The 14,536-nt window shown below is 39.6% G+C and overlaps 1 protein-coding gene across 1 annotated transcript in view; it reads left to right on the top strand.

The window, feature by feature from the left end:
• The first annotated feature begins 949 nt into the window (after positions 1-949).
• LOC122971936 (testican-2-like) overlaps positions 950-14,536 on the top strand; it is a 48,176-nt gene continuing 34,589 nt past the window's right edge. Inside the window, exon 1 of the mRNA XM_044338692.1 lies at positions 950-1,243. Within this exon, the coding sequence (XP_044194627.1) occupies positions 1,067-1,243 (177 nt within the window). The 5' untranslated portion in view covers positions 950-1,066. The remainder of the gene's footprint in view (positions 1,244-14,536) is intronic.

Below are 14,536 nucleotides of genomic sequence, written 5' to 3'. Positions count from 1 at the left end.
GAATACTGTAGATGTACTGCTGTTAAACTTTGAAACTACTGTAGAGAGGATTTAGGGAGAATGCTGGGTTTGCATTTTAATACTGAATTAGCACAAGATAAAACAGTGCCCTAAATAATTCATGTACAAAAAGTAGCTCGTTTATGAAGTTTAGACCACAGAGCCGTGATAAATGTTTGCTCCAGGTATATCTGATAGAGATTCAGGTTTATCAGACACCTTATTGACACCTCTGATCTGACTCATTCTCTCCCAGTTCTGCTAATGAACAAATTATGGGTGAAATTGAGCACATTTTAATCTAAATTGAAACTAATTTGCCCTCAGGCCCCTCAGGAGTCTTTCGGTGACCCTTAGTAGTCTGTGAAGCCCATTTTTTTTTATAGTTAAGCCGCTTGCAATTTTCCCCGCATTTCTTCCAACTTAATTGTTTAATTGAGTCACCAATTTCACTGTCTGCTTGGAACTCAATTCAGAGGGACTTTATTGGCATAAAAATTAGACAAGCCCTGGCCTTCTGCCAAGAACTATTAAGAACAATGAATAAAATCTGATTGATCATCAGTACAACAATAAACATCTGTTCCACTTGTATCACTCATGCACTGTGACTATTAGGGAGTGTGTGTGCATTTGTGGGGGCTGGTGTTTTAAACAAGAAAAAAAGACAGACTTAAAACACTTAAATATTGAAACCAAGTAAGCAGAAATAAATGATTAGTGCAGGATCTAATTTCTCCTTTAACTCTCTCTCCCTCTATTATATAGAGGGAGAGTATATCTAGTATACATTATATATAATTATATATAGTATATCTATGTATTTATGTATATATATATACAGTACATCCTGTGTGTGTAGAGTTGAACTTCTCTCTCTCTCTCTCCCTCTCTCTCTCCCTCTCTCTCTCTCTCCCTCTCTCTCTCTCCCTCTCATTTCCATTCAGTCTGTTGAAGCAGCAGCAGCCTCAGCAGCAGCCTCAGCAGCAGCAGTCTTGTATGTGGATCCTTGGCTAGAGGACAAGCAGTAGGATACATCCCAGTCCCCCGAACTGCCTGAGTCAACATGGTCGCTGTGAGAGTCGTCGCCTGCCTGTGCCTGCTGGTGGGCTTCTCGCTCCAGGTGGACGTGAAAAGTGGGAAAGAAACAGGGAAAGCCGGGAATTTCATGGAAGATGAGCAATGGCTGTCAACCATCTCCCAGTACAGCCGTAAGATCAAGCACTGGAATCGCTTCAGAGACGTGAGTGGTGTATTTAGTGTAATTTGACCAGCGTGTCGTATCTTTCTATATCTCGTCCGGTGCTGTGCTGGTGTTTGAGATGCTGCCTGTGGAGGCAACGCGGGTTGTCTGCTCAGGTGATTTTGCGCACAGTTAACTGTCGCTCTGAAGTGCACATATACACGCAATATTAGCAGTTTGTGCGATAGAAATACTTTAAAAAAGAGGGAGAACATATAACACAGGATAGTATGTTTAATAATTGGAATGCGCGTGCGTGTGCGCGTGCCTTTTCTGCGTTTTCTGTGTATTTCACACATTGACTGCCCTCAAATTGACTGACATGCCAAACAGGCTACTATTTCATAATCTTTTGGTTGAATTGACTGTTTTTTTCATCTACAGACCTGCTATATGAGAGTGAATGAAATACAACTCACAGGAAATCCATGGTATTAGCTCCAAGTCTCAAAAGCCATTTCCAAGCTCCTTCTGGGAAACTGTGATATTCTGAACAGTGTCTGTATTCCCTGATCAATACCCACTGATCTGCCATATTGCACATAAAATGTAGGCTCACAGTTTGGAGGCTTCCAGAGCTTTCAGATAAAAAAAGCCACACAGCAAGACATCAGTTGCGTGTTCTCTAAATCACAAATATCAAATAGCTTGTAAGAGTAAAACAGTTCTTGTTCTCATGTGGATCTTTTGTTCAGACTGATTTCAAGGCTGTAAATGGACAGATTTGTTTATTCTGTTCAGCCATGCCAGAAGGACCATTCACTAGAGATAAAAGAACTTATCATTATACAGAAAAATGAATCTCTTACCAACTTAAATTTACTCATATTTGAATTTCCAATAAATAAATGAAATCTTTAAGCTGAGGATGATATGGATAATATCCTTTATAACAATACAGCTTGATAGCAATATAATCTGAGAAACATTTTATAGATACTATAACCTGTTGGGAATGTCAGTTTTTAATCCACTGAATTAAATACCTCTCAAATCAAGGTCGTGCAAAATGCTGTAAATCCGATGTTTTCGTAAAGAAGTCCTGCTCATTAATTTTGCAACATAGTCAGCACTGGGCTGATACAACTAGAGATATGAAAGATACCTAAATATTAACAGTATCAGTGTAGTGAAGGATCAAAGCTCTTACCTGGTGTCTTTAAACCAGCAAAATTTGCATTTCCAACTGAAGGTAAACTGTTTTGCTGAGTAAAAAAGTGTCTTTTGAAGGCTCCTGCATGCTGACTTCTGCATGCTGAGGAAAGCATTGGCCAAAATGTTTGTGCTTGATCGCTAAAGAATAGAGATAATGAGAATGTGAACCTCAAAAGACAATATTTTACTCTGAGTACAAACCTCTGTTTTATATCGTCATATCATCTACACCACCTCAGTCCAGTCTGTAGCTAACAATTATTTTCATCACCATTCATTTTCTGGATTAATGGATTAGTTGTTTGGTCTATAAAATGTCCAAAAATGGTGAAAAATGTTAATCACTGTTTCCCAAAGCCCAAGGTGATGTCCTCAAATGTCTTCTTTTATCCCAACTAACAGTCTTTAACCCAAGATATGCAGTTTACTGTCATAGCAGACTAAAATTTGAAAAAATAAGAAGCTGGAAAAAGATGGACATGTTTTTGTTTTTTTTTTTTAAAAAATGACTCAAAACGATTATCAAAATAGTTAGTCCTTCTGTCCATTAATCGACTAATCATTGCAGCGCTAGTCCAGTCCAAAAGTGTAAACTCATCATACCCTAAATAATCAGGGCAAACATCAGGAAATATCAATCACTGATACATAATAAATTTCTAGTTTATTAAGTTAAACTAAAGCAGTCTAACACAACAGCCCTGCAATAAATCCTGCCTTCATTTAGATAGTAATGAGCAGTTTTTGTTTAAATCACTTTCAAGAGACATTGACTCAACTTTATGATCGTTTTGGATGCTGTGGTGTGTGGTGTTACTGAGAGGTGTTTTTTATATTTATTGTGATTCATACAGTAGGGTTGATAGATTTTATATCATCCAGCCTCTATTTTCACTCTCCTGTCATGATCCAAAAAAAAAAACAACCAACCAGGGAATAACATGGGTGATTGGGGGGTTGTAGTGAGCATGGTTAGGGGTTGGGAGGCTGTGATGCTGGGTGTGCCGCACCGGTAAAGTGATGACGGCTCCCTGGTGCCAAAAGACAGAATACATGGCATGAATCAGGTTGCAAGAGATCTCTGAGGAGGAGTTGGTTAGCAACGGCTCAGATCCAAGCCTCTACCTTGACAACCGGACAGTTGTTTGATCTTGTTGCTGAGAAAATATCACCTCCGACAGATATTCTTATCAATGATAGCCAGAGAGAAGCTGTAATACCTTTGACTGTGCTTGGAGGCTTGCAGGAATGTATCTTAGAGCCCTGGACCCTCAGGGAACAAGAAAGCCCAGTTAGAGAATTTGTACTTGAAATGCAAATTTGTGCTGTCATGCAAATTTGAATATTGTCTTTGCTGGTGTTTGGATTGGTTTGACTGAACTGTCTGATTGGATTGTTGCTTGGCTTGACTGATTTCCAGAGGTTGGGTATTAGATGTGTCTTATACGTATTTATGTTTAGTTGCATCTGGAATCTCAATGTGACAAATGCAAAATGTTGTGAGGAAGCCATGATGTCATTGTGTGATTAAAACAAACGCAGAAATAATAATAATGATAATAAAATGTTCTTGTGCGATACAGCAAAGAGGATAAAGTGCTGTCACTAATGTGGTTCTAAAGTTGGTGGTAATTTTTGGGGCCCCACATTTGATCTAGAGCCACAAAATATGTAGCAGGTTTACAGTTCATAATGTATGTATATACATTGTCTATTAAGGTTGAAACAAGTTAAATGATCAATTAATCAGCTACAAAACATCAAGAAAATGTGAAAAAATTCCCAATACATCTCCCTGACATCCTCAATTTGCTTGTTTTGAATGACCATCTGTCCAAAAACAACCCAATCTAATTTAAATTTACAATCATACATTTGCTTAATAAATTACTTATAAGATTAATTTATAATTTATAATAAATCATTTTCTGTCAACTGACTACTTGATTAATCAATAAATTGTTTCACCACTAGTGTTAGTGAAAAGTTTTCACCCTCCTATACTTTTTGCTTGATTTATTGTTTTACCTCTTTGTCTCCCAGTGGATTAATTAATCTTTTCTTCAGCTGATCATTAGAGAAAGACTCTTAAATGTCAAAGTGAAAACAAATCTGATGATTAGTTTCATTAAAGTTTAATTAATCTGCTGTTATTCGCATTTGTGAAACCACAAAAGATGGAAGAAGTCACAGTTGGGGGAGTGGATACTTTTCATAACCACTGTGTGTGCATAGTGGTATGTTGTAGACTTCCTCAAAGTTTTGCTTTTAGCTTTCTGTAATGTGATTTGGCTGTAGCTCTATTCACATTAGCCGCTAGAGGTCACTGCAACCTGTGAACTGCATGTGTGTCACAGTTAAGCAAGGACTTCTGGGTGGGAGCAAGTGGTAACTTACCTTGCGAGGCAGCTGAATTTGCGAGATCACAACATCACAAGATCACGTGAGAATCCATCTTGTCAGGCCTCAAGTAATACGCTTGTGTCCGAACCAAGCAGGTAGCTCCTGGTCTGAAAAGTGAAGCCAATGCGAAGGGCCTTAAACCTACATTCTTTCTAATGGCCAGCAGGAGGTGACTACACTGGCTGCAAAAAGAAGTCTAGTTGTATGGAAGTCTATGAGAAAATGACCCTACTTCTCACTTGATTTATTACCTCAGTGAACACTTTCCTAATGAGTTTATGCTCTCAATTGCTAGAATCAAGTCTTCTTCAATGCATCATGATGTTCATTTTGTAAATTATGGCCCCATAGATTGTAAATGCACTGTGCTAACCAAGCTAGCAGCTAGCACTGTGGTCAGCTCCACCCTCTCGTCCAAATATGGTCACTTCTGGCTCCAAAAATGAAACATGGCGGCTTCACAACAGCAGTTCACAAACCAATGAGTGACGTCACGGTGACTACTCCATATTTATTTTACAGTCTATGGTCTGGACGGTGATAAACAGATGGTTCATCCAATCACCTGCCAAGTATTTTTTAAAAGTGCCTACCCTTTTCCAAACAGTTTCCATGGATGACTTCTCAGATAGTTCTGTGTGACAAACTATGCGGCACATCAATAGCAACAACCATGGCTTGAAGTTGAAACCAATGCAGAAGCCCATTAATGTGCAATACCACTGACAGTCACTAGATGCTGGCTCCAATAGACTCCCGTTCAAAAGTGTCAACTTCTGTCATGAAATATTAAGTCAATCAATTTTTTTAACGAGTCATTACGGTCTCAAACTCTAATTTCAGGCCCTCTAATAAGTGTGCTGGTGGTCATTTTGGAAATTATTGCTCCGATAATAAGATTTAAAGACGAATAGTAGCTTTGATGTCTGCTGTGGGGGTGTTGATTGACAGCTGTGATTGACAGTTCGCTCCCTGGCTATGGGATTCACACTGAGTCGAACTACTGTCACAATATTTCAATAAGTTTAATATTACTTGATAACAATACCTGCCGTGTTAGTTAGCTAATGTCTGTAGCAGTCTGCACCGCTTGGTGTTCCTGCTAAGCTAGCCTTAGCTTCAGTCCATGGTAGCAGGTTGTGTTTCCAGAGCGTGAAAGGAAACACCCCGCAGTCCTTATTTCCTGGCTCCAAACATAAAAGATGGTGCTGACCATAAGCAGCAACTCTGGGCTTCAAACTGGCTCCAATGCAAACCAATGGATGATGTCATGCCTTGCAATGTGCAATGAGAAGCCAAGTCACAGCAGCTAAGGTGCTATGTGCTGGTCTGTTCATGGATGACTATGAATCATAATAAACAGTTAAGTTCAACAGCATGAGGCAGTGAACTTTATGACATGGTGTCAGAAGTGACCCTTCTGGCTGAATAAGAAAAGAGGTAAGTTTGGAGCAGCGAAATGGCCAAGTTTCAAGCGCTGGAATCACTTGACTTCACCCAGCCATCGGCCATCATTTCTCTCGCTATTGGATCGCAATGAAACTCAACCAGGAAGATAGTGTCGTTCCAGTAAACACTTGTATGCTATGGGCAAAGAGGCAGAGCCGATATTTAGCACCTTCACGTTCGTGGAAAAGGACAATGATGACTATTACGAGGCAGTAATTAAGAAGTTTGATGAACATCTCATGCCCAAGCGGAACACTTTACACAAGCACGCATATTTCCACAGACACTCAGACCAGCAACAGGGGGAGAGTGCGGAGGCGTTTGCAAGACATTGTTACGAACTGGCAGAAGATTATGATTTTGGAGCAACTAAGGACGAACAGATAAGAGATTGCATCGTCATTTGAATCCCAGATAGCAACATGTCTCAGAAACTACAAGTGGAACCGGATTTAACCCTGGAGAAAGCCATTTGCATTGCTTATCAGTCTGAACTCATTAAAGTGCAAAACACCAGCATCAGATCTACTGAAAGTGAAGTAAGTGCAGTTACATGCAAATTCAAATAATTCAAACTGTTTAAGAGGAGGCATGCTAAAGTCAAAGGTAATCAACAACTTAAAGGAGCATCAAAAGCAACATATGACAAGAACTGTTAAAGGTGTGGGAGGATGCAGGAGCTTGGAGCATGTCCTGCAACAGGAAAACACTGCCGTAAGTGCAATAAGACTGGCCACTTATAAATAATGTGTAAAACTAAGCTCGTAGGGGCAGTGGAAACTACAGGAGCCATTTCAGAGGACATAGATCTTGATGAGATCTATAATGGTTTACAGATCTGCTAATTAATGGTACTACTGTGCAATAGAATTGACACAGGCGCAGATATTACAGTAATATCACACATACATAAGCCTGTCCCAGTGCCCTCTTCTGAGAAACTCTAAAGCAGTTTTTACAAGTCCTGGTGGAAAGCTTGTTTGCAAAGACAAATTTGTGACTGACTGTGTGAGACATGGACAGAAATACACATTCTGTCTATATGTGATAAAAGGCCAATTTACCACTAGGTTACTTGGACGAAAAACAGCAACCAAAATGGGGCTTGTACGCAGAGTGGATGGACTTGAGTCATTTGAGGATGTTTGTGGAGACATTGTACTATTAAACTATCATCCAGTGAAAACGGAGCTTCGGCCAGATGCTAAGCCCTACAGTATCACCACACCATGACATATCCCTATCCTACCTCAAGTGGAAGAATAACTGAAATGGATGCAGTAGGCATCATTGAGGAGGTAAAAGATGTCATCGACTGATGTGCTCCTATGGTGCCTGTGATTAAAAAGAATAAGAAACCCGGAATCTGTCTGGACCAAACTAAGCTCAACAAAGCTGTGAAATGGGAGAGATTTATTCTACCCACACTGGAGGACATTGCACGAAAGCTCTCTGGCAGTTTTCTCCACTGTTGATGCCTTGAGTGGATTTTGGCAAATATCACTTGATGCCAACAGCAGGAGGCTCACAACTTTCTTTACACCAGTGGACCATTTCTGTTTTTGGAGGCTTCCTTTCAGCATTACATCTCCCCTGGGAATATTTCAGCAAAAAATGAGCACCCTTTTGAGAGGACGATATCCTGACCATGACCACAACCTCAGAGCAGTAATGCAAACCATTAATGCTTCAGGACTGAAACTGAACAAGGACAAGTGTCAGTTTGGGAAATCTGAAATCCAGCATTTTGGGCACATCCCTGGGAAAGATAGTATCAAATCCAACACCGAAAAAGTCATAGCTATCACAGAACTGCCCAGCCCCACAAACGCTACAGAGCTACGCCAGAGGGTTTGGATGATCAACTACCTGGGCAAGTTTTTCCTTGACCTTTCATCTATCATGCACCCCATTAACTATTAAAAAATGATTCTGTATGGATTTGGGGAGAGGAACAGGAACAAGCATTTTAACAAGTGAAAGCCATGTTGACCACTGCACCAGTCTTGGAATATTATGATGCAACCAAGCCAACAATGATTAGTGCAGATGCAAGTAACTACGGTCTGGGAGGCAGTTGCCTTTTGCTCACAAATACTAACTGAGACGGAGCAACGATATTCTCAGATAGAAAAAGAATGCCTTGCAAGTGTTTGGACATGCAAGCGGTTTGTGAAGTACCTACAAGGCAAGGAAAGGTTCCGCTTGCAAACAGACCATAAACCACTTATCCCTCTGATAAAGTCATATAAACTTAACAAAGCACCTGTGAGATGATGAAGTTGTCCATGTCCCAGGAAAGCAGCTCGTCGTGGCTGACACTCTGTGGGACAGTGTATCTGACACAGAACATGATGTTAAAGCCTATGTACAGCCGATGATATCAACAAGACCAATAGCAGGTGACAGACTGGATGTTATCAGAGAGGCTACTAGCCAGGATACCGACCTTCAGAGAGTTCTTAAAAAATGTCTCAAATGATTAATCTATTATCAAAATAGTTGGCGATTAATATAATAGTTGACGACTAATTGACTAATTGTTGCAGCTCTAGAATAGTCATGTTTTCATGAAATATAGGCAGTCATGTCCTCAGTTATGTTGGTTTGTGCCAAGATGTGACATGAGCACGTGGCTTCTTGACACACTCCCAATCAGCAGTGCGGAAGATTATTGAGAACTTTTATTGAATCAAATAGACTGCTAAAGCACTAAGATTATTTGTTTTGAGAAGTGCACCTCTATTTTGTGATTTATTATATTGTTTTCTATTATCTTTTTTATTGGTAAAATGTCATTTGTCTTGCCATTTGATAACTGGTTTTTCAGTTTCATTTTCTGAATGGCCATTTGTTTATTTATAAATGGAATAGTTTGACCTTTTGGAAATTACAGTTATTCATTTTCTTGACAAGAGCAAGATATCAAGATAGAAACCTTTTTCATGTCTGTAAGATAAATATGAAGCTCAAGGCATCAGGAGATTAGCCTAGCTTAGCATAAAGACTGGAAGCCCAGGAAAACAGCTAGCATGGCTGAGTCCAAAGTTCAAAAATACTCCTATTAGCATGTGTAAAGCTCATTAATTAACACACTGTATCTCATTTGTTTAATCCGTCACTAAACAGAAATACAAAAACGATAAATTGTGGTTTTACGGGTAACTATTTCATGGTGACTAGCTGTCGGTTGCAATGACGGTTAGCTGAGATTGATGACTAATCCGCTAACTGCCTCTGCACTCAAGCTACAGAGAGTATTTGGTGCATGGACATGAGAGTGCTGATCTTGCTATCTAACTCTCAACAAGAAAGCCATTTAACATATTTCTAAATATGTTTAGTGTGTGAAATATGATTTTGTTTTGTAGTTCTGGGCTTCTTGTTTCTACATTTTTAGCTATTGTATTTTAGCATTTTGCTCAAATTTGAGAGAAAAGGCACATAAAATGATCATGAATGGTTAGCGGTGCTTAGTCCTGTCTCTCCATGTGAATCTACAGGCTCCTCATCAAAAACTCTATGCGAATGTTGAACCACTGCACTTGAAGGGAGACAGACAGCAGAGCTGGCTCGGTTCTGCTCAGATGGGACTATTCTCTGATGTACCAGGCAGAGAGATGCACCATCTGAAATGTGAAGGGGTCATATTTGTTTACTAGCTGTCTTGGCAAACAGGTGGTGAGGAAACAGCATGCAGAAAAATTCATACTGCATCTAAATAAAACATGAAAAAAATGAAATCACTACGTGGGCTTTATAAACACAGTGATGCCAGCTTGATTGATGTGACTGGTGTTTAAATTGGACTAGTATACATATGATTATCCAGCACAGATACATAATGAGGAAATGTTAAAAGGGAGAACAATAAGACCAACAGCTGCAGAGGCAGGAGGTGTCGGGATAATCCACAGCAGGTTACAGAGTGTTATAGAAGCTCCATTATGACTGGCATCAATGTCAAGACATAAAATCTCCCGATGAAGATTCCCCCACATTCATGTTTGCACAGAATTCACCCACACAAAGCCGGCTACACAATCCACAAATTAAGCTCGGCAGTAATTAATTAGCTGATTGTGTCTTCCTGAATCTGCTCATCACTCTTAAAACCTCTTTGACTACTTAATGCATCCGCGATTTTTCATCCTAACACAAGTACCACTTTGCATTCTGGTGCGTTCGGGTGGATCCGCTCAGCAGGAGCTCAGGCCACCGCTCATGTGAACAATACTGTGCTGTTCATTCATGGCCACATTAGATTCTCCCATCTCGCTCTGTGAGCGGTGCAAAGAGGGAACTCATTAAGGAGCTGTACAGCCTTTCAGCCACAGAGGGCTGTTTAAGGTTTGCACCTGCTCTACTGCCAGCTACATTTTTAATGAGGGAAAATTGTTACATCTTCTTCAGGTAAATGGCTTCCTCAGCGTCTTTGGTTGTTAAGATTAGCAGAGAGTGAGTCAAAAATACGAGTGATCATTAGCCTTATCGGTGCATACGAACAAATTAATTCGATTTAAGACAGTGATAAATGCAATAATTAGATAACAATGAGCAGTTCTTTAAATTTCCCCCAAGCCTCTCAGTGTGCTTAAATCTACATCCTCAATATTCATGAAGGAATATACTGTATGTGGAGAAAAGGAGCAAGAGAAAATAACTGAAATGTTCCATATACTGTACGTGTATAAGCTTTAGGACTGCAACTAATAATTCTTCATTCATTATTAATCTATTGATTTTTTTTTTATTTTGTTTTAAAATGTCAAAAACTAAGTAAGCTAGTTAAGAGTCTACAGCCATGCAGCTCTGTGAGGCTGTCAAGTGGTGCTTTGAGCTAAATGTTAACATCTGGATGCTAAATATGCTCACAATGACAATGCTAGCATGCTAAGCAGGTTTAATGTTTATCATTGTCATTAGCGCATTGACTAATTAGCACTAAACAGCAAGTATAACTGAGGCTGATGAACTGATAATGGTGCTAGAGTAAAAGTTAAGGAATCTATGACCTGGAGCTATGAGTGTCTGTACACAAATGTAATCTTAATCCATCCAATAGTTGTTGAGATATGTGAGTGGTGGACAGACCGGCTGACATTGTCGTCCCTAGAGCCACGCCGCTAGCATGGCTAAAAACAGCTAAAGATATTCAATTCACAATAACGAGAAACGGAAAAAAAGAAGAAAATCATTTGACAAGTTGGAATCAGAGAATTTTTGCCATGACATAAATGATCGATGAACCGTCAACATTCTTGATGATTCATTTTCTGTTATTTGACTTATCAACAAATCATTTCATCTCTCAAGCACATTTTAGCCCCAGTGACATATAAGAAAGTGTATATGGCAGTGCTTAGGCTACATAAAGACAGCAAAGGATGGATTAACTAATCAATCTCTTCTCTGCTCTAATAAGCAACCTGGTGCTTCATCCATCTATGAACCAGCTAGAGTCATTATTTATCCGTGCTACTGTGAATGAGATGTTGGCGATGGCCCGGTCACTGATCCTACATCAAAAACAGCTCCTCTGTGAGAGCCCTTTGATAAATGCAGGACCAGGGTTCACTCTGTTTTTCTCCAGATGAAGAGCAAACATGATGCTGTTGCATCCTAAGTGACACTGAGCTCCTTTACTTAGCTCAAAGACACGCTGCCAGCTGTGGGTTTTTCTGCTCCTGTCATCAACCTCAGCCATTTATTAGCCTCCCACAGGATTTATGCTCCAGTGCTAACAGCCAGTGTAATTACGGATATGAAAAATTAGAGTAAGAGGACAGTATGCAATTGTAGAAAATATGATAATGAGGCCTATTTCCAATTAAAAGTGAATGGCAGTGCGGGGGTTGAAAATTAAGATGGGAGAAACCATAACAGTTAAATGAGCTAATAGTTATCTGTATTTCCTCTGCTTTCTGAATCTGAAGATCAGCCTATCAAACCAACTATCTGTGGAATTCCGCTCGTTGCACGCTAATAGGATCAAAATGGCAGAAGCAGTGGAAAGAGACGCTTTCTTGTCTTTTTGTCATTACCGTGCATGTCTTTTGCTGGAGGTGAATGTCGGGAGGGGGGATTTGCTGTGAGTGTTTGGACTGGGCAGATACGATTCACAGTAGAAACAGAGAAGAAAGGAGATCCTGTTGGCTTCCCAACACAAGCGTGGGTGGCTCTTAATTGAGTGGAGAGGCTGTTTTGTGTTGTTGCTCCTGTGGAAAAGCTCTTCTCGCCAGATAGCAATTTATGCTTTGTAAAAAAAAAAGCAAAGGAAACAGTGAGAGAAGCTCAACGGCTGCCTTGAACAGAAGGAAAGCTTTCTCATAAGCAAAGCCATGTTCCACAGCCCACAGATTGTCCAAATATACAAAATCTCTTTCCCCTTTTCACCATGACTGAGTACGAGGAAGCAACTTGTTGTGGTGGCACAGTACATGTAGATTAATGTGTTTCATAATGGAGCCTGGCTGCACCTACTACATCAGTATATTAACACATGCACCAGCAGCAGACGGTCTGAATTCTATCTTTTTTAGCCGTTAACTTCTCTGTGAGTTGCTGAAATGTCGGGCTGAATAATTAGCCTTTCCAAGGTTCTTCTTCTGGCTCTATTGTTCATGCATTATTTATAGTGGCATCTGCCTGAGAGTTGTCTCTGTACTGGTGAAGCTCCTCTATGCCTTGCAGCAGGCAGAGCGATTTTATGCTGCCACTCTGCTTGTCTGTCTTCAGTCATGGCTGGCATGGTGGCACACCCAAGACTCAAGTGATGATTCAGCTTTTTAACAAACAAACTGAACTGTATCATTGCTGACTATGCATCAGTAATGGAAACTGATGGAACACCAGCTTTATTGCTCATTGTTTACAGGAGGATGTGGTTGCAAAGCTTCCCGGGGTTCATGAATACACAAACATAATATTAGATAAAAAACAAAAAATATAGACACTAACAGCTGTATATATTGCATAAAAGTAAAAACTAAACAATAAGACTGAGAGCTTTACATACTACAGTGGTTCTTTGAGCTCAATGCTAACATCAGCTTGCTAACATGCTCACAATGACAATGCTAACATGCTGATGTTTGGCAGGAATATGTTCACCATCTTAGTTTAGCATGTTAGCATGCTAACATTTGCTAATTAGCACCAAACACAAAGTACAGCTGAGGATTATGGGGTGTAATTAATTGTGTAGGTATTTTGTCATGATCCAAAGTACTGGACAAATTAACATCTAGTCCTGAGTGGAACTTGAATGCCCAAATTGCACCGCAATCCAAATGATAGTTGTCGAAACATTTGACTAAAAACCACAAATTTCATCCTGCTGCTGGCGCTAGAGGTAAAGTCATGAGATAATTAAAGTCAGTAGGCTTCATCCTCAGGGCACTTCACACAATCAATCCAACAGTTACTGAGATATTATTGTTTGGACCAAAGTAGTGGACTTAATTATGATATTACCATCCCTACAGCCATCGCTGCTAGCCTGGCTAAAAAGCAGCAAGACAAATAAAAAATGTAGGAAAAATGAAAGGAAAAAAGAAGATTTGATTTTACATTTACAACAGTTAATTCATGCTGATTATATTTGTAAAATACAGTAATTGATGTGAGTGGAAACAGGTTTGAATCTGAAGAGCCTCTTTAGAGTGTCATCTTTCAGATAATTTGATGTAGGCCTGGAGATAGATAATCGACCGTTCTTAGCATTCCTAATAAGATTAAGTACATCTTTAAAATGTATTTCACTTAGAGTTTGAAACTCCGTATATATGTCATATATTTGATGTGAGTCGGTAAGACGTTCTAATCTGGAGAGGTTCTGTATAGAACTGTGTTCCTCAAATAATTTTAGGTTTGAGAAGAGATAATTGACCCTTTTGGCTTTCTTTGCAAGATTAAGATTCACTAAAACTAGCTCTTCCCTCAGAAATATAAAATATCACGTGCATGATTACAGACATATGATAAGAAACCCAACTGTATTTATTACCACCTGGAAATCCATATACTACTTGACTGCAGTGACATCCCTATCTGTTTATCTGCAATGACCTTTATTGTTATCACACACAGACACGAGGCAGAAACCTCAGTTTACCCTTCACTGGGTAAATAGGCTTCACCTGCTGAAATCACTCTCCAGTAAGGGCCTAGTCATGGGACCTGTTATTTCAGTGGAAATATATATATATATATATATATATATATATATATATATATATATAACCCAACATGCAAACATAGCTGTGCATATAATAGCTACGTAGT

The sequence above is a fragment of the Thunnus albacares genome, chromosome 20 (genome assembly GCF_914725855.1).
Source record: "Thunnus albacares chromosome 20, fThuAlb1.1, whole genome shotgun sequence".
NCBI lineage: Eukaryota > Metazoa > Chordata > Actinopteri > Scombriformes > Scombridae > Thunnus > Thunnus albacares.
The sequence above is the reverse complement of the archived record's forward strand: the minus strand, read 5'-3'. Positions and strand labels throughout refer to the sequence as shown.